The 26,279-nt window shown below is 36.5% G+C and overlaps 1 protein-coding gene across 1 annotated transcript; it reads right to left on the bottom strand.

Annotated features, from left to right (window-relative positions):
* Positions 1-1,600: 1,600 nt before the first annotated feature.
* LOC110833981 (sphingosine kinase 1) lies at positions 1,601-26,223 on the bottom strand. Its single transcript, XM_087350402.1, has 8 exons — positions 25,589-26,223; positions 13,263-13,614; positions 11,532-11,631; positions 9,260-9,380; positions 8,086-8,303; positions 6,852-7,176; positions 6,197-6,336; positions 1,601-5,933 (listed from the first exon to the last, which is right to left on the bottom strand). Exons 1-8 carry the CDS (start codon positions 26,109-26,111, stop codon positions 5,748-5,750), a joined length of 1,965 nt encoding a protein of 654 aa, XP_087206528.1. The 5' UTR covers positions 26,112-26,223; the 3' UTR covers positions 1,601-5,747.
* Positions 26,224-26,279: the final 56 nt, after the last annotated feature.

Raw genomic sequence — 26,279 nt, 5'->3', positions numbered from 1 at the left:
AGTCCAGCCAGTCACAATAATGTTCTTTGAACAATAGGTAATACAACTGAATTGTATAATACTCCACCAATCAAGCTGGACATAACTTTAAATTAATAACATCTGGCCAAGCACTGCATTCAGACAATTCTTCCTTCCTGTTTATTAGATAGTTTAAATTGTGACATTACTTTTCAATAAATGGTCACAAGTATGTACATATGAATATAGCATGTTTGACTACAGTCCAAGTAAGTACAACTACCCTTAAAATTATGCAGTGTAATATCTTTACAAAGGATGGAGACGCAGTAGTAAAGGAACTTGTACCACTAACTATATGTCTAACATTATCTGACTGCTAGTTTAAATGTAAGGAAAACGGGGCTATATTCAGTGTTTGAATCTGAAAATTGCTCGTCTCATCTCATGTTTCTGTTATTACAGTCTATTCATCCAGAGATCCCCAGGTTGTGCCGGGGGGGGGGGAATGAGTAGATTCTACTTGAATTTTTTATGCTATACAACACTGATCAACTAGAATACGGACATTATTTTTCATTGATAACTTAACCCATCATCTGTTTTTGGAAGAATCCTTCCTCTTATGCTATGCCATCATTATCTTTACCAAGAGTTACCCAGTGCTTTTTGAGTGCTGGAGCACTGCCCTGGACTGTTCTGCCTCAACGACAGCCCTGCTTGAAATTTATTGTTAGTAGTAATAGATAGCAAGCACCATGTTTAATTCTCACTTTCACAATCTGCAAATGTCCCAAAAATGGCATGCTCTTTATTCTAAATCTACAGTTTAAAAATGTGTAAATGCTATTATGTCCTTATAACCTGCATAATTATATTTAAGTTATTCAAAAATTAGGTGCAAATAAAATTTTGGCAAGTAATGGGTTAAGTGTTATACAAAAGATACTATTAACAAAATATAATCTACTGGTGTACATACAAGTGTTATATTATGTAAAGGATATCATAAGTTCATAAAATGTAGGTGCCATCAATATTTAGATGCCTTTAAACATGTTTTCATTAAAAATGTTCATTCAGCCATTCTTGGGTTGTTACATGCAGACAGATGAACAGACACATTTTGGAAACTTTTGGTTGTGAATGTGCTTAAGAAGTCATGTAGTACCCATAATATAAAAGTTAAATCAGTTTTCTAGGCAAAATATGAGATTTTGTGCTAGTTGATTTCAAAGTGTGTACTTTTAGCCACTGAAAAAGCACTTTTTAGCCATTTTTTTGTTTTTTCTTGTTATGTCCTTGAACCATATGACAGACTTTCAAGAATCTTGGTATGGACATCATGCTAGTAGAGGCCGTAACACCTCTATTTTAGATTTCCTGTTATTAACATGGGAATCATGTGACTTTGAAAGTGGGGGTGATATTAAATCTCACTTAATGTAGGGTTCTGAACTGGTGTAACAGATCTTCAATAAGTGTAATCTTTTGTTAATGTAATTTTGTAGTAAGATGTTAAAAAAGCAACAAAATGACAGCCACAAATAATCAGTATCACATCTTAATTTGATGGCATATAGTGATGGATCATTGGAGCAAGGTATGTGAAATTTTGTGCAAAGATAAATCATAGACATACCCATGAATTTCTATTAAATGCATTAATAATTACAACACAGCAATGATGTGTCTAAGTTTATACGAGGCATATTTATCATAGTATTTGCATAAATGGAAAATGCATATAAATAACAACATTCATATAATTAGTCAGCCTCACCAAACAAAATGATGTATTTGAAGTAAAGTAGGCACCTTAAGTTATTTCCAGAATTTCTTCTTTAGCACAGGAATCTGTAACCACAACTGTATGTAGTTTTTATTGACAATTCAGCGAATTCTCCCAAGATAGTAGCAATGTAAACAGGAATTTAAGGAACAATATGAAACAAAAGAGAACCCTTAAGGCATCCTGCAAGTACATACAGTAGAGTCCAGATTATCCAACCTAAATGGGACCAAAGGATGGTCAGATGGTATGAAAGACTAATGCAAAAGATGAGGGTAAATATTAATTCACTTTGTTACTCAATTTACAATATTATTCAATTATGAAGAAAATACAATAAGGTATCAAATTAAAAAATATCACAAATATAAATATTTACCATATTCTAATGGAAGTCATTTTTTTAAGTAAATTAGTAATGGATATTTGCTTCTGAGCCTCATTCATTTTCTTTGTGGCAAGGTCGTGCCAGTACCTGAACAGTAGTACATCTGTAATGACTGTACATAAAGTGCAGAAGGTGCATGGTGGGGCTGTACGATTCATTTCACTACATGCACAGCTGACTGTTGATAAAATGGAGTGTTCTGACATGGCACAGCAGATAATTTGGACTCTACTGTACATATGAATACAAATTTAAGAATATAATTTGTACCAATTACCAAATGATACTTCCAGAATTACTGAATAACTGATGGTTAACTGTATTCAGTTTGGTAAATACTGTACGCAGTAACATTTCAGTCTTTGAATACCTTACTCAAGAACATGGTGAAAATTATGAAACTTTGTTGTATGACCTTTCCAAAACTGGACACTGCATACAATTGTCATTCAAAATAATTTCACAAAGTTACTTCAGGTAGAATTCAGTACAAATGCTATACAACACTAGTTAATCTACATCATAAAGGTATAAAATATTTCTATACAGTGATTAAAAGAAAAATGGTTTCCTCAGACATTGTACATTATGAATGATACCTGATGCAACTTTGAAACAAATCATTCATCATTATGGATTCTTTGTATTTTTGTGATTTATGTTAATTCCTAAAAGTATATATTACCTCCACTCTACAATAAAACCTTCTGCCTACAATAATTGCTGAAAATGTAATTATAGATTAAACATCTTCATGCATCTAGAAGTACTATAATTTCCTCTATTCCTTCACCATTTTAAAATCCAATACTTTAAATACAGTATAACAATTAATGTCAAAATTATTCTCACTATTCTTTAAATGTATGAATCTACACAAAGTCTATTTACCTAGGAACTTCATTAAAAAAAGAAGGCAAACCATTATGCTGCTGCTTATCTCTATTTAACAAAATAAGTGCATTAATTATGTCATACTACTGTTCACAGGAAAAATATAAGATACCTTTGCTAAAAGATGCTTGGCAGTATCAATTCCAGCTACTCTTAGCATTTCAGGGAATTTAGGTGAGAGAAATAGCAATATGACAATTCTCATAAAGTGTTAGAAATATCATTACAAACACATATTTGTACTATTTTTATGGAATGCAACAAAGTTAAATGGCATCATGCAATTAGAATCCAAAGCATCCTAGAAGAGAAATCACATTAAAAGCTGCTATGTATTATACTAAAGTCTGACACAAAAGTTATCATTCAAACTTGGACTATGGAAATTACAAAGTCAAACGCACATGTAAATCTACAGTTTGATATTCTAGACTTTTCAGACAGCAAAGGTTAAGAAATGTGGAAATAGTCACAAATTAACATGCAAACTGTAATTTCAGCTTTCAGGGTTAAGGCATGTTGAATGTTGAGAGTTATCCAATGTTTCAGTTAACAATGTAGTTGCCATCTTCAGAGTGAATGTGTGGTGACTGGGGCATGCTTAGAAGCCTTATGCAGGGCAGGCAATACAAGAGCAGGCTCTTCCTCTCCATCAGTCAGCATCAGCATGTCCTAATCACTGCCTACATAGCTCAACCCCGAAAGCTAAAGTTATACGCTGAACTCCAGCCGCAAAAACCGAAGGAAAAGTACTGTGTAATCAGAATTCAAGCTGTTCCAGCAAATTAAACTGCATTATACTGGAAATGCCTGTGCAATGAGAGTTGTTTTAGAACAAAGGAGAGAAATATATGGGCCTTAATTCTTGAAATGAAAAAGTGGCACTGTTAAAATTATACCACATATTTAAATACATTATACCATAAGTATTGCTTTTCAATTGCTGCAGGTGTTACTTGTTACCACTAAAATCTTACTGAACAAGATCAAGATCACAGCCTCTCCCACTGGTTTCCTCTGGAAATCTTTATGCTAAAAATGTTCTTTGCCAGGTACAGTTCAGCATGGAATGTCATTTTCCTACCCATGGCCACACCTGAGTTTATTTCACAGTAATATGAACAAATATCTTTGAATCAAAGTCCTCTTTCATGAATGTTATCTTCAACATCTTTTCCATACTGAAAAGGTGACATTCAAAGATACTCTGATAGTTATGGTAACATCACTACATAGCAATAACACAGCCAATAACAAGGTACTTCACTATTTCCAGCACCGACTATTTTTACCATTGTAACATAACTATTTTATTGCTTTGGTTTTATGTCCTGCACTTTTACTGTACTTCATGCTGGAAAAACAACTTTTTCCCATTTTAAGGTACTCTTGTGCATTTGACAGCACTTTTTAAAGTCCTTAGATTATGTAGCATCAGACAGTATGGTGATTTATGACATATAAAAGAAATGCGGCCTATTTTAAAGTGTTTGAACAGAACAGAAAAACCTGGCCACGAAGTCAGTCTGTCAACAAATTCAAGATAGAAGGGTTACGGAATAAAGTTGTTTTGTTGTCAATCATTTCTGCTCCTTATTCCTAGTTCCAATAAGCCAAGTTTATATAATATAAATTATAGCAGAGCAGTCTTTCTTTTCTGTTAAAATGTCTCGTCATGGTCCCATTCACCTCCCTGGTTTCTGAAAGGATTATATACTTACACTGGCCTGTAAAATGTCTTGCAGGTTCACTGGCTGCAGTGAAGCATTTTAAATAAATAATAAAAATATTAAAATCAGATAATCACAGACACAGAAATAGTAACCACCAATTATTGAAAGCATGACAAAGAGAATCCAGAAGATGGCTTAACCGAGATCACAAACTGCAAAAAAGGTGAAATGAAAGTCATGAACTATTTTAAAGCACTGTCTCAGCATTTGCCAGGAGTGACTATGGAAAACCAGAAAAAACCTTAGAATATAAATTCTGAGTTCTGAACCCATGAAACACACGCTAACCATGCAACTATGAGTAAAACATTCAGTGAAAACTGTGCATATAAGTCTCATGTGCAAACAGGTAGTTCTACCTTTCACAAGATGGGGACTTCTAGATGACTGGATAGTAATGAATGATGCGTCAGTAAAGGTGAGATATTAAGAAATAAAGGAAAACCACAAAATCCTAATAATAATAACACGCACAATATCCTTGTTACTGACTATAAGGTAGGTACCAAAAATAAATGCATCAGAAGATAATATCTGCCATTCTTACTCAAATATCTATGAACGAACCTACAGACTCTCATAACAATACCAGTATTTAAATAGACAATTCTGATGCCTATACTTTCATGTCACAACATTCCTCACTTAAGTTATCTATAAAGATTATAGAATTGACAAAAATTCCTATAATAAATTATACATTTTAACTGGTCTGCGCAAAGAATAATTAGGCTCAATATTTAATCAGTCCTTGGAATGTACCCTCATTACTGACATCACAGAGAAACTGGAACTGGTATCCTTCAGGACTACCTTCACTACAACTATATACAAATGTCAGATTAATGAATTGACATCATAATGGTAATTAATGTTCTATGCCATGACATCAGAGGATAATGGCATGAGAACAGCCTTCAACTCAGTTCACACTCACATTCTTTGAGAACAGCACACTCCTGTATCCAACAATTATGGTTTACATCGACATGATGTTTGCAAGGCTGGGCATGAGTTCTGCTTGGATTGGTCCATAATCGACAACTTCTCCATCCACAGTCATATGTCCACCTGATGTTTCAGGTTCCAGTCTGAAGGCAGTAACAGGAATCATTTCTGCTTGAGGAATCAACAAGTGTGATCCTGATGAAAGACCCAAGAGGAACTGTAACATCACAAGAAACTTATTTTTCAATTTGCAAGCATAGACTAATTTGGAAAATACAAGTATTATGCCCCCACCCTCCAAAAAAATTGAGTTATGTACATTCCTTTTGATTCTAAATGTGGCACAAAATTATAAATCTGGAAACCACTGGCATATTTTACCATCCTGATCATATAAGCTTTTTTTTAAAGCTAAGAGTGCATAAAATGTAAAATCAAAATACAACATCACTTTTGTGTGAACGACGTCATATATCTGACCTGAAGCAGCTGTCCACGACTAATACCAGCACGAATCACCAGCAACCAAATGATTCCATCTGCCAACTTGGAATTTGGTGCAAATAAGCAGTCAGATCCAAGATGTGACTGGTAAGATGCATGAACCAATATAAAATCACCTACAGGGCACAGAAAATACATGTAATAATGACTTGAACTTTCCTTCAGTTTAGTTTAATGTCAGTTTGTTTCAGGGAAGAAAAAGATACAAAATTCTCTATTATATGATGCCAATAATATCAAAATCATAAATAAACTAGACATTCAGTAAACACTTTTACTATCAGTATTTACCAAACAAATAGTTAGGAGGTGCACATAACTGGCTCAGAATTTTGTGTTGGTATTAGGGTACTGAACCTCAGTGTTCAACTACCAGATACTTAGCTGTTTAATTTACTAAAAAAACATGCCTATACATTCTTTAAAATAAAATATGTAAGCAGTAAGATAAGAAAAAGAAAGATCTTGCTAGATGGTTGGTACAGCCATGTATTCTTCAGTTACATACACTTATTTATAAACAATACAGTACTATTCTTCACTTCACGTGATTAAAAACATGAGTACCTTCCTCACAGAACTCAACTAAAGACTTCATAACAACTTTCAAACTTCTTATGATTTTTATTACCTTCAATGCTGCTCCAGTGATCTGGGACGGGTTGTGTTAAAGCAGGCAACTGTGATGGAGGTCCATACATACGAACATTGCTGTTTGGCCTGCGAGGTTGTATATCTCCACCTCCATGGACACCCATATATGAACAATTATCTGCCACAGATCGATAGTCAGAGCCTGCGGTGGAGAAATACGTGGAACGACGGGAGGCAGCAGAATAATAAGAATCAAGCCTTGGGCGACCAAATTCATCTCCATCTCTCAAATCTTCCAGTGCTGGCCCCAGTGAAGTTTCTAAGCTTAATGAATCTGTAACTGGGTCATCACAACCTACTTCCTACAAAGAATCAGGAAAATAGTAAACTTAATAACTTTCAGATCATCTTGGTAATACTATTACTACAGTGAGTTTTATTGTAAATGTGTACTTGGCAAAAGAGTCATCCTCCCATGAACTTGGGTCAACCCATTATGCATGAGCTTTCTTCAAAGCTACAGAGCCTAAAAAAGCCATTGTATTACTACTGCTGCCACTGTCACCGCCACCACCACCACTTGCCATCTTCTACTTGTGGCTTTCAATTATGCATTTTAACTGTTCCCTTCAGATGGCCCCAAAGGTAGAAGTTAGCAGATCAGGTGATAGAAGAGGCCACAAATCTAGTCTTTCATTGTATCCACTGACTTGGGTAGTAAGAGCCCAAACACGGCTTTGTTACAGATGAAACAAGCAGGCGCTACATCATGCATAAACCACAGTCTGTCATACGGCCAATGGCACATACTCCAGTAGTTCAGGTAATTCTTCCATTACCAAATGTTAATAGGAGGCCCTTGACAGTCAGGACAGTAGCTTGTAGGGTCCTGTGAGGCAATAACCTATTATTCCTGACCAAACATTAATTGCAAACTGATGCCTCGTTGCTATGTAACATCACAAAGATGTATTGATAAATGTTTCATGTTTTACAAAACTCTACTAGTCCATAGGCCTAGAAAGTTGATATTCTGCTTCTGGGCATGAAGTTAAGCCAACAAATTACATGTTTCAGCTTCTTCCACAGTGGCTAGTAACCCCTCCACTTTAAAATTAATTAACATTCAAGTCTCAAAGTATTAGTTATGAATGGTATTAGTGTTTATTCCCTTACCACCAGATATAGAGATGCAGTTTGTGGTTACCCACATACTTAGCAGGTCAGTGTCCAAGCAAAAACTGTCACTTCTTTGTATTTAAGAATATTACCTGCAATGGACGGTACCGTGAATTAATGCTGTCGTGGCAGCTGTGGCTAGGATGGACAGGTGTGTATGAAGTAGCTGGGAAGATGTCCCGAGGTTTGCTACCCGTTTCAGCACAGTGGCTTACACTGCGCGTTAGTCCACTCATGTAAGTTTGTGCAGACTGCACCCTGCAACCTGCAACTGGTAGGTACCACAACTTTCCACGGTATGTCCTCAATCCTGCAACAATTCCCATAATATTTTATTATGCTACTAGTGTCCAAGTTAAGTCAAACTTTCCTGAAGAAACCAGTCATTATGAAATTACATAAAATCAAGCAAGGATGGAAATGGAGGTTCAGTTTGTACATTTTATAATCATCAATGGCAAGGCTATTTACATACTGTGGCTTTGTAGATACTAGGTAGATGATGGAAATTAGCAGAGAAATTTTAACAAGCTGGTAAGTTGTTAGTAAATGGTAATGTAGAAAACATTAGTCAGCTAGATTAAGAAGGAATATATTTTTAACAACTTACTGAACTAACTTCATGGAGCAGTCTTTTTGAGAAGCTGATAGTCATTCAGCTGGTCAAGAAATTCCCTGCCTTTTAGACAGTATGAAAGTTCATTATCATATTCACAACAGCTCACCACTGGGCACTATCCTGAGCCACATGTATCCATACCACATCATACCCTATTTGTTTAATCTGAATAATGGTAGTGGTTAATTTTTATGTATTTAACATTTTAATAGGACTGTCTTGCATACATAAATATTAATTTTCACAAAAATAATATTTCATCCATATACACTCCCTAATAACAAAGTTTTGCAAAATATCCGTGAAAACAAATTTCTATCCTGGATCACAATTTGTGTAAATGAACTCTAAATTTTATGGACTGTATTTGATTCTGAATATTATTTTCAAGGAAAGATGTTAAGTAGGACAATGCTAGTGCTTACACATATTTATGAAGCAAGTCAATGCATATTTAAATAAATTAAATTTCCTGCAGGTTCTGCAATCTCCTCCAGTTCCTTTTATGCCTTATTATGTATGTGTGCATGCATGTGTGTGTATACATATATATGTATATGCAGAATTTACAAATATACCACCCAATAAATTGTTCAAGGGTTACAATAATCAAGTATAAGCTTTAGAATGTGATCACATTTACTGACCTATGAGCCTAGCTACACTCCATACTGTGAACCGCTGCCCACCAATGGCCCTTAACCTCTCAGATTCAATATCAATATCTGACAGGAGACCCCAGCCCACGGACAAGAAGGAAAACAAGAACTGAAAACAGAAACCTTCAGGTTAATTACTGCTTTCTTAAAATCTACTCTCAACCCAAGAAGCAGCAATTAATGATTTTTAAACAGTTAACATGATTTCAAAAGTGTAAGTGTTTGATATTTCTTCAGTTGAGTATTTTCAATTACATTTTCTGTGATATAAGTACCCCTTATTTCAGGAATTTGTAATGCCACTTCTAGGGTCAACTATAACAACACATGGACAACACACTTTTTTAAAACTGTGACATTCATCACCTCTGGGACTGATGGCAAAGATGACGTATGATTAAAATAAGCATATGGTGATTTAATTTAGTCATAAGACCAAAGCACAAATGACAACACATTAGGGGAACAGATTGTTGGTGTGAAATGGAATGAACTGAATCAGAATAGTGTTATGTTAATTATAATCAAAGCTAAAATTCAATAAATGGGAATTATTTAATAGCTGAATATTGTAACTTCTAAGGGAAAATCTCTCCCTAAGAGTAAGTTAGTTTAAACAATCTGAATATCTATATGGTATCATATTAAACTGAATGTGAATACATCTTTAAACAGAAAGCATGCAATGCTAAATTATTATCATGTATCAATATTATCTCCTCCTTCTTATAAGAACATTACTGACTGTAAAGTAAATAAAGTTGATAGTTCCTAATAAGAATTTTTACTATTTCATAAAGCAATTATTTATCATTCTCAAACATGGCCTGCAACTGTGAAATTATCTGTTACAATCTTACTAATGGGTTACTCAACAACACTGTCAATAGATCAGATCATATAACATTATTAGAAAATGATAAATTTGAAACCACGTGGAACACCACAAAATGCTCAGTCAAGATAGCCCATCTCTGTGCTGACATTTCTACCTGGGACCTTTCAAATACAAAGCAGAGTACTAACCACTTACCAAGTTTTACTATAAAAGAAGAGTTTGGAAAGCCTGTCTGGAGGCTTATCACAAACCTAATCATTCATATATCGGTAACCTGTCTGGATATTGAAGCTGTCCAGAATTCCTTGTACATTAACAAAGGAAATAATAATGAAGGGTAAAGATGGCTAACTAAATTCCATGGTGTGCTCAGATTTAATTTCTGTTTGTAGCTGTCCTGAATAAGTCTTACATAGTCCTTCCAGGCAAAATAACCTACAGCCACCGCCATCCCAAATCATGAATCACATACTGCTCCTTTTTGAACTCAAATTCAGGGGCGCAAGCTCTTTAGCCCTGCGGGACAAGGTATGGGGAGGAATATGTAAAAGTGATGGCTAATGAGGAGACCACTGCCTATCTGGTGTACACAGTATGCAACTATTATCTGTCCTAAAAATATTTGACACTACCCACCTCCATGGTGAGAAGTTGGAAACTGACACCCTGTGCTCTGTGATATGGACAGGGCCTACCCTTAGTGAATTATAGTCAAATTTAATAATACTGACAAATACTAAAGGAAATCTGCATGCATACTTCCCAAAAAAGTGCAAAGGAGAACTTGGTCAATGCTTTCACCAAACAGTAGATGTAAGTTGTGCCTACTAACATACATGCTGAAGATAATTTTCATGCTACATAAAGTGACAGAATAACAAAAAGGACAATACTGACATTAAGCTTCCTGCACCCACGAACATAACAGAGTTGAATGACATCTAAGACAATATTCATTACAAACAACATTGCATATATTGTGTGCTTCACTTAAGCATCTTGTGTGGTTCTTTCAATGATGATCAGAAGTCTATTAAATTTTCATGATGAAAATATCAATGACATGAAATTAAAACATGTCATGGATTTAAAATAATGCCTTCAAATAGCTATCTAGTTATTTTGTTAGTGAATAACTGCAACTCCTTTGTAAGTCATACATCTCCTCCCCTTATGCATTCAGACCATACTCAAGGAAAGAGGCAGAAAACTAGATAATTACAAAAGAAGAATTTTCACTTTAGCTTTGTCCAGAACACAGTTAATACATATCAAAATAACATTGCGAGAGAAACAGAATTACAATGAAAATCCCTACTTGTGGAATTATACATTAACTAATGAAGACAGACACAAGTTCATTTGATCCTGAACAGACAAAATTCCTAGCTGCACCTAAAGTGTGCTTAAGAATATACAAACCTGAGACTTTGTCTCTACTCGAACCAAATCCATAGGTGCACACCTGCATTTGATCACAGACAGTGTGGAGATAAGAACTGGATTCTGGTCATATGGTTCTCTGAAACACAAGGGTATGTAGAATTTATCATTCTTGTCCATGATGACAATATCCAAAATAAGATCATACAAATACTCCTATCAACCTATTCCATCATGCCTGGACAATACACAAAATGTACAATCTCCTTAAGTACTGTTCCAGAAAACTATATACTTGTTCATAACATAATGATTGCAAATTTTATCCATAATGAGATTTTGAAAATATGTTGTGGCACTGAATGTATATCCTACTTAAAATGTAGTAGCACCCAGTTGCAGCTATGAACAAGGAACTTAAGTGAAACAAAAATGTCAGAATTCACTCTTTAAAACAAGATTTTATTTGAGCAATTGTGTTTTAAGTATGAAGCTACTTGATTCATGCTGTGTATGTTCAGAGCTTTCCTATTAGAAACCAAGTTACTAGTTTCAAAGTTCTCCATGCAAGATTTTTTGATCACTTTTGTTAATAATTAAGAGCTGATAACGTTTAGTAAATTAATGGAAGGGGCAGTTTTACCCCTCACATTTTGTTTAACATTAGAAAGAGGTACGTCTGTTAATAAATGCGGTTTTCCACGCTGTTGCTATTTCAAAAGAGTAACCTAATATCATATAACATCTCTAATATACATGACAGAGCTGCTGATTTAATCAATACTACTCATAACAGCAAAGTGCACTTAAGATTATCTTCAAGTCTGATACTCCAATTTAAACAGTCCACAGTGAAGAATGGAAAATAACAGTTGGAATGTTAGTTATAGTTACAGCACCAACTACTTCAATTGCCACTTCATATGCAAATTGTGAAACTACAGGCTTTCCATATGAGATTTGAGGTTCTCATAGCTGTAAAGATGTCGGTGTTTGTATCGGCTCTGTTCAGAACTGACAATGTAGGTAGGTTGTTCCTCCGAAATATTGGACCTACAGTCCACATGGTGTTGCAACTAACAATAACCAATAGTGACACAGACTTTCCAATTTATGTGGATAATCTGCAGTCCACAGTGGCTGCGCGGTCTGAGGCATGGACCTTGTGCTGCTGGGACTGTGGGTTCGAATCCCACTCAAGCCATAAATGTTTTTCTGTGTTGTGCTGTCCTGTGTACAGGTAGAGGCCTTGCGACGGGCCGATCCCTCATCCAAGGAGTCCTACAAAATGTCTATAGACCAAGCCAACGAAAAGTTGGGACCCGCAGTGCTCAGGCACTTGAAGAACGGGTCGTTCCCAGTATCCCAGTGGATAATCTATGTTTAAGTGTATGTTGGATGGGGGAAAATATGGATAATTTTATATTACAATAATTATATGCATTTCCTTATCATATATTTCACAACCCAACAGTTACTCCAACATAAAGACTGCTGCAATTAATTACTCAGTTCTCATATTATAATACAAGTCCCAGTTTCTGAGTTAATTTACAATGTGTGACCAGGATTATAACAACAAACAGCATCACAAAGTTTTACTTACTTACATCAACACCAATATTCACGGACATTAAAGTCTGGGGTGTTAAATAAACGAAAACAGAATATTCCTGGACTAGTTTAATAAATAAAACTAGCATATTATTAAATGTGAAACTAAGTTAAGTAGAACACAAACCAATTACTGCTTTCATACTCTTGACTTACTCAACAGCATAGCTGATAGTTTTGGCCAACCCATTTCCAGATCCACAAGGAATGACTCCAACAGGCAGTTCCTTTACAGCTGTTTGCCAGTCTTCACGTTCAAACAGTCCATTGATCACCTCAAAGACAATTCCATCTCCTCCTACCACAACCACACCACGCCACTGATAAATATCTTTTGTGCGTACGAAGTCCCGGGCATAGTTTGCATGTTTTGTCACATACAGATCAAAACCAATTTCTGCTTCGGCAAATACTGGAACAACCCTCTGCTGGAAGAGTTCTCGTGCTTTCCCTGGGCCACTCTTCGGATTCAGCAACACCAACAGTTTCCTCTCCTCCAGGTGGAAAACTATATCATAACAAAAGCCATTAGACAACATTTCAAAATGTCAACCAATCTATTAATTTGGATGTGCAGCACTTAAGGATAAGTTAAGTGTATTGTAATTTATAGACAATTAGACATTTTCATTATTCCTCTGATTATCATAATATGCAGGCAAACGTTTATTATACCAGTTCATAATAAGAAAATATATTGGATAATTCTTTTTATTACAATATTAAGGATTTTACTTTCAAATTCCTTCACTCTACCTAAAGCATATGGAACAATTAAGTCAGTTATGTGGGATATCGAGTTTAGAATTCTTACCAAAAAATTAACAAATTTTGGTGCATTATTATTTTCACGATTTTTGTTTCTCAATAATTCAAAACATGTTTATTGTAATGTTTACTTATCTGCCTTATCTGAATGACTTTGCAGCTCTAACACCCGCTAAACAAACAAATTATCAAGTTTTCATTATTATTGTAACTACTTGAAAAACTGCCAACACACCAAAATAAACACTTCACAATCAAAGGAACTACTGCATTCCTATTACACCTTTCCCTGCTATGAACATTTGTATACAGAACGTCTTAACATTTAATTGTAGAATTTAAAAATGGGTTAAATATAATAAATAGTTTTATTTCTGTTATGGAAGGATATGGTGGCCAACAGTAACTCATGATATATACGCTAGTATTTTCATTTTTGAACAGACATCACTGAAAGGTACTAATCCATTCCCTACGCAAATCACTTCTGCTAGTACAGATTTTCTTCATATGACGTTTCTCATAAAATCACCATCATTATGTTTGTAAATATAACAGTTTCGCGGTGTGCTGCCATGTACCTTTGATAAATTAGGGTGTGCACCACAAGCACCAAACCATGAACACGTGTGGGGGAATGGAGGTAAATCTCCACGCATCCTTGTCCTCGGTAGCTCGACCGGGTGGTATTGTGTTGTCACCTTCACGATCTGGTCGATTTACCTCCATAGACCGTGTGAAAAAAGGCCGAGGAACACTATTCTACACAATCGAAGACTACATTAAAAGGTGAAAGTACTGTCTACGATTGTAAAAGTCTCTCAGACTATTGTACACCCCTGCCGACCCTGGCTGAACAGATCGCTCTGATGATGGAGGCAGCAAGGGCCCCCGAACCGGCCATCTTAATATTGATTCTCATACTATGTTACGCAGCAGTTTCGATACCTTGCAAAAAAAACAAGTAAATCTTCTCGTTACGACGAAGGTAATTTTAGCCTGCAGGTGTTCACCTTTGCCCACAGTTTTAAAAACATTTTGAACCTTGTACCAAGGCTTTGTATTGAGTACTAAGTTATCAAACAATTATCTTGTGACGCTGCCTTTGTAGTCTCCCTGGACTCATGCGGAACTGTAAACACGTGATTTTAGCACAGCTTATTTCCAGAGATTCAACGGCGCACTGTCCAAACAATCAGCAGTGAATAAACAGAACCTTGAAGATATCTGTCTTCTGGGTTGTTGCGATGAATCATCGCCCAAATGACGGAGGAAGTATGACCTCTGAAATGTTGGTAAACATCTACCAGACTACACGGCGGAACAACACAGAAGACAGAAATCTTCATACTCATCGCTGTGAAAACCTCAAATCTTACATAAACAGAACCTTCGTATTTAAAAGGTTTTATCAGCACTTTACTCGACTGATTAGACTAATGTCAATTCTATTCAGTGTTAATTAGGATTGATTAGATGATACGAGAACCTAGCAAGGCTCTTTACCTTCAGACGGCACCAAAGGAAAGTAACTCTATGTAAAAGAATTCATCTTGAGAAGCTGACAGAAGTTCAACTTGTGAAGGAATTCCCGAAGCCAAATAGCTCAGAACAGAGGCGATTCATGATTTCTACTGTAATCTACATCCGGTATATTTCATTTCGAGGTCTGCACGGGCCTGGGAATGGTTCAAATATCAATCAAACGTTGTACAGAACATTTAGGGCTTTCTCGGGCCTTTCTTCTTTCGCAAAGAAAAAAAAGTTATTCGTAATTGCGCTCACATCCTCGTGACACATTCGGGCTCCAGAAACAAATCCCACCGACTTGTTCTTTTCTGGAATTTCCGTAGCTGCCCCCTCCCAGAAATAGTTCCAGTTAGCACTTTACAAACTTGGTTTCGGATATATTTCTATTGTCCAAACGCCAAAACAACCCGAGATGTTCTTGGTGCGCCGTTACATAATTCTTCCAAGGATTACATGCATTTATGCATTAAAAGAAACGAATTCATAACATGGACATTCAGGATGGCCGGTTAAAATTATAATATTTCGGCCCGTTCAAACCTCCAGCGCAACAAACACTGTGTAACAGAAGATTAATTCAACCTACACAAATAACTTATTACTCCGTTCAAAATCATTTCTTCGCTTTAAAGATGGTTCATTTATTCCTGCTTCATAACCTGAAATGCTGGGTGAATGTTCAATGCCTTCGAATGTTTCGTTACGCAGTCCCGCACAAACTATTACAGTCTATAGAGTTGGTCTTCTTTCAAGTTCTTGTTATGAAAAAACAGTGTTACCGCAATATATGTAGTTCATTAACCGACTAAGAGGCAGTTGCAGGTTTGATCGAAAACAACCTATGTACAAATATTGTGATGTAGTGCAGTTACGTTCAGAAATGATACGAAATAAAGCAGAGGACAAGGGGAGGGGAGAGGGGAACAAAGGAAAGAATCAAGAAAGAGCACCAACTGCAGCACGAAATAAAGATGGATATTTTTATTTAAGAATGAAAACGGTTGTTGTGTGAGACTGCATAACATAAAAATCCGGAGGAATTGAACATCCACCCGTAATTTCTGATGGAAGCAAGTGAACAAGCCTCGCTGTTTGCTATATTCATCAATGGGCAAGGCAGTTGACGTAAACTGCAACTCCTTGTTTCTACATGAAGCACGCTTGTACTCCTTTAAACATGACACTCATCGCCGAAGGGCAATCATTTCTTGTCCTTGTGGGAATTCCATTTTGAGCCACATCTTTCAAGGCATTATAATATTCATTAAAGACTAAAACTGTATGTCTTCACTAATTTTATCTTCGTAAACATACCTAACGCCAATACTGGGCTGTTTCAGAATTCACATGACAAGCACACAACGCCCACATGGACAAGGAAAGACCCCAGCCAACGTGGTCCTTTCTAGAGCATCGGGCGACGCGTAGCATGCTTACTCTTGGTGATCAGGGCGAAGGGTCACACATCGCCCTGATGATGGAGGCAGTAAGTCCTCTAAAACGTTGGTAAACGTCAACCTGACTACACGGCGCAACACCCTATAAGACAGCAATCTTTGGTCCCCTACAACAACACATACGACACAGAAGTACGTCACATATCTACAGGCTAATGCATTATGAGATAAATGACTGCTGTCGACGTAAGAAAATGACGTGGGACTTCCGAAGTTTTAGACGCATCTCCGAAGTAAGTTGTACAACCTCCTGACGAAGTCCCGAAGTAGTAAGATAATTCTGGAGCATAATGTTATCTTTCATGGCGGAAACTTTCATAACAACACATCTATCAGTAAGATAATTATTCTACCATTTTATGTTGTTAAGAACGACTTCCGATGTAGTGGATAATGTTTTGAAACACACTTGTAAAATTCTTCGTTACCAATTTATACTGAAATTAATTGTTTCAAATTAGACCCTTCGGAATCCTTTCTGACATTTGGTAACTCTTTTTGGCGGCAATAATAATCTGCACCGAAATTACTCAATGAGCAGAACAAGCAATTCACTGGAGAGAAAAAAAAGCGAAAATGAAAATTCCTACTCGGACGGAACAATCGACATAAATGCCGCTTAGTTTTATCAGCCACTTTTGCTGGAAAAGACAAAGTTCGTACAATTACAGAAATGCCTACATAACATGTCAACTCAAGTGTTATCGATACGTGTACTGGATGCAGGGCAATGCCTTGACTAACTGAGCCAAGACAATGCTTCAAAGGCAAGCATTCAAACTCACGCCAAAAAGGGAATCTACATAAGAATTCGTACTGACTAATAAAATCCATGTGCACGTCCACTAAGCTGCATTAAGATACTCACAAAATTTCTTTCAGAACTGACCTTTCTAACAAGGCCAGTCCATCGATCGGCTAGCTGGACGGAATTTCCAGCGAGGTGTCAAAACAATACGGCAATAGTTCATATTTCAATCACACCTCAACTATTATTTTTGTTTTTTGGAGTCAAATAAAGAAAACGTATTTATAAACATGGCCCGGAGTGAAAAATTGGCTAGCCGTTAAAATAAGACAACAAAAATTCTTTCAAACGTTTAACACTTGTAGATGTCATGCAAAAAAAACAATCATTTATTTTTCGTCGTACACTTAGAATTACTTCGTGAATTAAGCAGATCAACTAAAATATCTTATTACGTAGTTATATATTTGCTACCAAATACACAGTCACAAAGAGTGGATTTTCAACGACATCGATTTTATTGTTTTGCAGTCGCGCGCAACATAAAGTCTACTTGGTCTTCTCTCAATTTCTTGGTATGGAACGTAGCAGCAGTAGTAATACCTTATTTCTCTGAAATACCACTTTAGCAGAAGCAGATTCTAAGTAAGTCTGACGAAGATTAGCATCAAAGCCTACAATTACTGCCATAGCAATATAGGACTGCATTATAAACTTCCAGAAAATTATAGGATTTTCACACGTCAAGCATATTCCTTTAAGACATCGTCTCTGTCGCCGATGTTTTTGTTACGTCGAGCCAATACTTCAATCGTGTGAAAAGAGGAAGTGCTGTTATTATTGACTGCGTTTGCCTGGGATTTTACGAAGTGCTCACCGGCAACCAGGAAGCACAGCCGGTGGCTGACGACGATTTAAGAGGTGGGAATTACCCGAACCCACTGACCAGCCGTCTGTTGATGTAAGTGTGCCGTGAGACTTGATTTTAATAACACAATCAACTGCCAGGGTACAGTCATACAGAATCCAAGTTCTATTTACTTCTTTGTCACAAGCGCCAGCCTCTTAAAGAATTTTCACTTTGTGAGCTGTTTATCGTTTGATTCAAATGTACATCTCAAACGTCACTGAGCATCTGTGGGGGAAAACGTATTTCTCGTGTTAACTATGCTGTTGCAACACTGAACAACTGGTTCAAGCAAAGTAGTGGCGAAGGACATACAGTCATGTGCTATATAAGTCACGTGCGTCACCGCGTGTACACACAGAAGTTTTGAATAATAGGGACTTTTGAACGGCCTGTATAATGCCATCACTAAGTAAAGACGACGGCCTCATATAACGTGGATTGTCTTAGTTCAAACGTATTTGAAAAAAAAAAACACCTGAGTTTAATAAAAGAGTATCGCACTTCTGAACCAAAACCAAACGACTCCTGTTAAATTTATAGGCTTTCTAGGTGTTTCTTGGTTCGTTTGTGATCATTTCAGTTTGAGGGCAATTGTGAAAGCTGTCATTAATGGGCGATTTTATTTAATATGCCTACTCCTTTTTCGTGGATAAAACCTGCGAGGCAAACACTTAAACGACGCCAAAACCCGTTCTTTCAGGGCATAGCTGACAAAGAAAAGCTCACGTCCAGCGATTTTCTTGTGGAGCCGGAATCAGCTTCAACGTTGGTCATAAGAAAACACGGGTTGGGTGTGAGCCAAAGGGACTGTTTCTATATACTTCAGCCAGGAACAGCGATTTGTATTTGTGGCTGAATTTTTGCAAACATCTAGAAAAACGAAAACTTTCTGCTCAGCGGATCCATCTGGTATCTTGATTACTGCAGTGAAAACTGTATGGATACGTAGAAAGCGTACAATATGGTCCATGAGTTTTGAAAGACCGGACGAATGAACGGAGATCCAGAATTACAGTTACCATTGTGCGCCATGTCACGCGATGACGAAAGTCTTTTGTTTTATAAACCAAACACAGTGCATATTGTGGCATTCACCAAAACTAGATACAGTACCCGGGACTAAACTGTACGTTTCGCCTTGCATTTGGATGGAAGGAAAACAAACGCACATACTACGTAATCCAAGTGCATTATAGACATGGCAGCGTGCTACAAGTATCGCTGTTGGGAAATAGTTTTCGCGTGGTTAGTTTATTTTTCCAATAGGTCACCTCTAATTACATCTAAAGCAGATTCGTTCCGACTATTGTACCAAAAGGAAATTATTTCTTCACGTTGCTGCAGAAATTTCGCGAGTTTCAACAAGACTGCACAACACTGCATTGTGACCGACAAACGATACAGCTGTTAAATGAGCACTTTCTGCAGCGTCTCATTTCAACAGACCTCCCAGTTCTCCTGACTTCATACTTCCTTATACAGTCAACTATTTATGAAAGGAGTGTACCTACTCCCTACGAAACTGTTGACGCACACAAAATTTCTTAAAGATCCATCTCTAGATCCCCCGAGCAATTTGGTCACTTCAAGCTTTTCAGCTAAAACACTGGCTTGAATTTCAACTGTATCGCCCATATAAATCCAATATCTGCAGGTTGTGACGTCGAAATATAAACTCATAGGCCTATGACGTGTTAAGATGTACTATGGCTCCGTCTCTTGCGGGGTTCGTAACAATGCTCTGTTGCTAGGTACCCCTGAGGAATGCCAGCAAATAATATTTTGTCAGATTTCAAACATTTCATCACTTATAAATAATGTAAAATAAATTATGGATAAAATTGAACAGTCTACACAGCTGCGCTTTCAAGGTAAACCTAAAGACTTCCTATTAAATGGCATGCTATAGCACTGTTTCCTTTAACACGCGTCATAAATTACGAAATAACAATTACCATCAAGTGTCAAACAGGTTCTTCGATAAATGGTATGCCGCATGGCCTTGGCGTTTACTTCTTGCAGAAAAAAACAGCCATTGCAAAAATTATGGCTGTGTATCCATTTGCATTCGTTAAACACACGCCATGTCACAAACTCAGAAAAGTTTGACATCGTAATCAGGCATATACTGTCTATATCAGGATGGCCCAACTTTCTATCATCCTCGGGCAAAGAAAAGTTTTGCAGTTAGGCCAATGGGGTAAGAAACACCCTCTGGCACCGTTTTTAAAAACTAATAGCTAATTTTCTTTGCATTTAACAATACTTATTCGGAAATTAAAAATCGCCATGGTATAGTATTGAAATGTGCACGAATTACCATAGAGTTACACATTATTTTAAATTCACTCTTGCGACAACTTTGACAATTCCTGCCTACAAAACTTACATTTTACGACAAGGTTTTCATGTCAATGGCATTGTAAGTAAATCAGCAGACGATATTCGCTATCTTTTTCAAACAGCTCGTAGTAACTACCAACAAAACAACTATTTTGCGGCTTAGTTACAAGTGTCTCGGGCTAAATGTGGCCCGCGGACCGCCAGTTTCATCACGCTGGTCTCTATTATGTAACTTACCAACATTTTCTTCGACGCTTAATTTAACCAAAAAGCTTCATTTGCACAGCAACTTTCAATGCTCGCTTTAATACCAAGGCCTTGAAACACATTTTCAGCAAGAACCATTGATGAATTAAATCAAGCACGTTGTACTCAAATGTTTATCAACAGTTCATAAGCTGGTGGAAATTATATCCAGTGAAACATAAATACCGGAAAAAAGGGGGGGATGCAAGTGGGCTAAAGGCTAGACTACCGGAGTTCGAATCCCAGCACGTGTTTTTATTTCTCTTTACCATCGTGTCCGGCTGTGGGGCCCACCAAGCCTTCTATCCCACTGCTAAAGGGGGGGAAACGTTGAAAGATAAAATATTCCGTTCTGAGCAATCATACTAGGCAGAGAGAGGGCTTATCGAAAGATCAAATGTTTGGCAAGGCCGTTTTTTATACGGGCTGGCCATGAACAGGTTCCATAACTGAGGCACGATTCTGTAAATTACAAAGTCGAAGATTAACTGAAAGAGCTGGGTAACCAATGTACTTGTGTTGGACACAGTTATTTTCCGTACAGACGAACGAGAAATCGATAAACAGAGGCAATAATTTATTCATACAGGTGAATCAACGATAAAGAATATATACATACCATAACTACAATTTTAAATAAAAATACATAATTCCGGCTGTGGTAATAGACGATTCCAGATCTGTATTTAGGAACATTAGAGGTTCATATCCCCCCTCATACCTAAAATGAATGAATGAAAGTGTGTTTCTTGCCAATTCAGAAGAGAAAGGTTTCGTTTATTAATGTTATGTAATACAATTCCTTTATTCAATTATTTTTACACCAACTAAAACAACGATCCGGGACTGTTCGGAACAGAGGCCATTACTAGTCATTTGTGTGCTATAGGCGAAGTATACATACTAATCTCCTAGTGAAACAACGTGTTTACATCCCACCCCAAACTTGGGTTTATTTACAATATCGAGGCATAACATAAAACACAACCCATTAGCATTTCCTTGCTTTAACAGATGCAAATTAATCAATTACATCATTTAAGATAAATGGTTTTGTAATATCGCACTCACTGCTAGGAGGACAACTGTCCTGGCAAAGGAGTCTGTCTGTTACTGACCAAATGTCGCCCTTAGAGCGGTCGTATTGGAGAGGTCACGTCCGCCTACTGGTTGATGTTTGTTGAGATTCTCTCTCAGTCCTAATATCAAATACTGGAGTTGCACCATTATCCTAATAAAATAGAAGACCACAACTGCTATCACATTCCTTCCAGAACATCAATCACAATCGTCAGCGTAGTTGCCGGAGCAAAAGAATATGACAAAGGCGAATTTCAGCAACCCCACCCCACCCAAATTAACTTTCGAAAATGAATATTGTGCGTCAGTACGAATAATAACTATGCATAACTTGATATTTAGTTTACATTATATAAAGGATAATAACACGATACCGTTACTGAATATACACTGTCACTGTTTTGCACTTTACACAAAATAAGTACTAAAAGAAACACACATTAAAATTTATAACCCCCCCCCCCCTTCGCCAAAGAAAACAAGCACAAACAAATTACTAAACAGCAGCCAAACAAACAAGATCAGCACAATACCTGTCCAGCAGCTGACAACAAAAAATTAATGGAGCCCATTCACGAGGAAAAGGGTCTACTATAATAGTTACACTGTCTGTCGACTTCACAACACACTCGACCACGTACGTATACATTAAGAAGAAAACTGAGCATTGTTCATGAATCGTCACTCGGGGCAAAACCATGTTATATAAAGTTGGCTAATAAATCGAAAATTCTGAAAGATAAAATATTTGGAAATGTCAGGAACTGTCAAAAGCAGATAAAATTCTGTGAAACAAACCACTATGCAGATCAGAATATTTCGCCGTCCTGTATTGCACTGAAAACATAAGCACAGAAATCTCTCGCCAATCCTGAACGTTAAGCAAGTTCATTACCGACACTGAATTTGGCCAGACAGAGGCCTTTTGCAAAACTGTGGTAATAAAAACCACGACAACTGTTAACACTCATCAAGGCATTAAGTTTCCTTGTTACACGCAATGTTATGTGGCCTAATAACATAAAATAGGAAAATAATCACAAAAATACGGGCAGCAACGGTAATCTGACAGCTAGAAAACTGGAGTCGGATGCCATAACAGCCATGCCCACAAAAAACGCGGATTTAATTAGTATCCTTACTCTTTGTCAAATGATATTGGGGCCAAGGAGATCAATGTGGGTGCGCCACATAGCAAGCAAAGTATATAAGAAACAAACATTTAATCGGAAAACCCGAAAAACAGTTACCACTTGGGAGATCCTGGCATTCCTATGTGGTAGACAATTTCAGAATGGATGTTAAACAGATAGCAGGCAAAAATTAATTAAAAAATTAAGTAATCCAAGGATAAGTACTCAGCCCTCCACTTTTCACCTCATACGTGTGCATGATTCTTCAAAATTATGATGGGATAAGACAATTATGCCCTATATGCACATAATTCAATTCTAAACATAATCATCAATGAGAAGCTATAAACCGTTATATCAACACAAGACAAAAATAACACACTAACTGGATCAAACAATTCATGATAAAATTCAATAAACTAATATTCCTAACTAAACAAATAAAATGGGCATGACACTAATTTAAAGACTTATATAAGAAAATAGATTAGTGATGTAAAAAGAGTTTCAGTTAGATGACATGTGAGCTTAAAGAACAAAGTGACTCTTGTCAATAGAGGTTAATGGGCTTAAATAAAGTAACCCTAGACACAAAAACGACTGCATATGTAGAAAATGGAATGTATAGCAAATGAGTACTTAAGATACAAGAAATAGCTTAGGTTACCACAAGCATGTATAGTAAGTAAAAAAGTATTCATACATTATGTATTCTTCTTGTCATTCCTTTTAATGACCTGCTAGAAAATTGATTTTAGGTGTAATTTGTATTAAATAATAATTTATAATAATATATAGTTTTGCATATTACATGAGAGTAAATTGTTTTATGATTTATCTTTCCCTACAGTGCAGATCATACTCTTGTGATAGTATTCCACTCTTTTGAATTGTGTTGTTTAAAATATTTAAGATATACTTTTGTAATGTACCCTGCAAAAATTATGCAGGATAAACACAAAGTAAGAGTGCCAACCACTATACAATGATAACTGGAAAAAGGCTGATGATATTATGTTAACATGTTAAATAACATGAAAAATAACAAGTCACCCGTTGTAAAAATTCGGTGGCCAAATATGCATGTCTCTTTAATGTAAAAGCAACACTGACAAACACAGAATACTGATATAATTTTTACTGCTCCTGCTGGCCATGTTTACACTTTATATTAATTCAAAGTTCAGCACCTCAGTAACCTTGTCTTCCTCTCCTTATTTTATACATTAACTTCAAAATCCATGCTATTACAAATAACAATTCACAAACCTACCAATAAACCTAACCTAACCTGCTCTCAACACTGTAAACTCTCACTACATTTGTTATACCTATACCAAGTCCTATGGCATAAACAGTGAGTTACATCAAAACTGATGTAGACTAAAACACAAAGTGGTGTTACAGCCTATACATAACCCAATATCTTGCAATTTGTCAAATGTGATATTGTAATTATTTAAATACATATGTGGACTACCTTCAACTTAGCAAGCATTAACTCTAAATATACAGAATAATACCTGAAAAAACTGTAATGCCTCTTGATCAACTTCTCTGAATATTAAGTACAAGGGTAATTTAATATTTATGTCACTTACAAACAACACAGCTTCAAAACAAAAATGTTCTGACTGCAAAAAGACACTGATAAATCTTTATGATGTACATGTTGTTCATAATTTGGACCCACATATTTACGTCTCCATCCTAAGATTGGAAGAATAATTATGTAATCCTTCACTGCACATTAGAATAGCCCTCACACTAACTCATGCCTCCTGGCAAAACATATAGCTGGGAGAGAGATCATATCATGTGAGGTGTCTCATTTTAATACAAATAATAAAAGTACTGTACCATGAAAATTCACTGGCACAAAGCGAATGCAGGAAAAGGAAACTGATGTTCACCCAAACTCTATTATAACTGAACTCCACAGCCTGTATGAACTGAGTAGTTTCTTAAATTTTGGAATACAAGAAAGTTGTGAAACATTTGTATGATATACAAATACTATCAACATTACAACATACCCAAAACAATTAGTTAAATTTCAGTGTAATAATAGTACGATATGACACAAAAGGAGTCATGCCCAGACCAGGATATCCGTTTTCAGGAAATGGATAACAATAATGAGCTATATGTGCACAATAAAATAACAAAATAGGTGTGTCTGTCCCGACTTCTATAGTGTTGTACAATGGAGGAATAGCATCTTAAATGAGTTAACCGTTAAATATTAAATGACCTCATATACTTACATGACTGAGCCGTGACTTGCGAGTCTTCGCTGGCCAGTATACCTCGTGGAATCGACTTATTCTTGACAAGACACTTGACAGCCAACCTCCACTTCTGAGCTTCCCTCATATTGTCTTCATATTTGTCAAAGGAACGGAACCTCAATGTGATTGTCATCCGCTCTCGTTTCTGGCCCGATTTGACTCTATACTTTTTAAGAACATACGCATATATATACAGATAAGCACTAACGTCCTTCTCATCTTGTTCGCTTGAATTTTCTTCCACAACTCTTACATTATTTCGTCTAATAGCATTCGGATGGCATGCACACGATCCACCTGACCTCCGTTTGCTTCTCATGCACCTACAACCAACAATGTCATCAATTCTAATAACTTCTATTTTTGTATTACCATTGCTTTCCTTTTGTAAACTGAGCCCTTTCTCTGTTAATTTCACTCGATATACAGTGTTTTTCTTCGACAGAATGTAAAATGTTTCTTCTAGTACTGGAGTACCATGCACACCACCACCATCCATCTTCGTGACATCAAAGCAAACTACAGCAAGAGCAAAAACCACAGCGTAGTAGAACTTGGTGGCAGAAACTATCGTACTTTAATTGGTTTCGTACTGTGAATAGGTCTTTAACTGTGTGTGTGTGTGTTCATAAATTCTGCTATAGATTTCGCTGTGTCCACAGTACTC

This window comes from Zootermopsis nevadensis, unplaced genomic scaffold (genome assembly GCF_977971745.1).
Source record: "Zootermopsis nevadensis isolate Lab colony 2312 unplaced genomic scaffold, Znev_1.0 Znev_ptg000017l, whole genome shotgun sequence".
In the NCBI taxonomy this organism is placed as follows: Eukaryota; Metazoa; Arthropoda; class Insecta; order Blattodea; family Termopsidae; genus Zootermopsis; species Zootermopsis nevadensis.
This window is presented reverse-complemented; position numbering and strand designations above follow the sequence as displayed.

Bases quoted from the DNA above. Each gene is read 5' to 3' on its own strand.
- LOC110833981 (XM_087350402.1), bottom strand. From the start codon at position 26,111: ATGGATGGTGGTGGTGTGCATGGTACTCCAGTACTAGAAGAAACATTT. The intron at 8,304-9,259 runs GTCAGTAAATGT...GAATTGTTGCAG, and splicing joins GAGTGTAGCTAGGCTCATAG to GATTGAGGACATACCGTGGA. The intron at 7,177-8,085 runs GTAATATTCTTA...GATTCTTTGTAG, and splicing joins CACGGTACCGTCCATTGCAG to GAAGTAGGTTGTGATGACCC.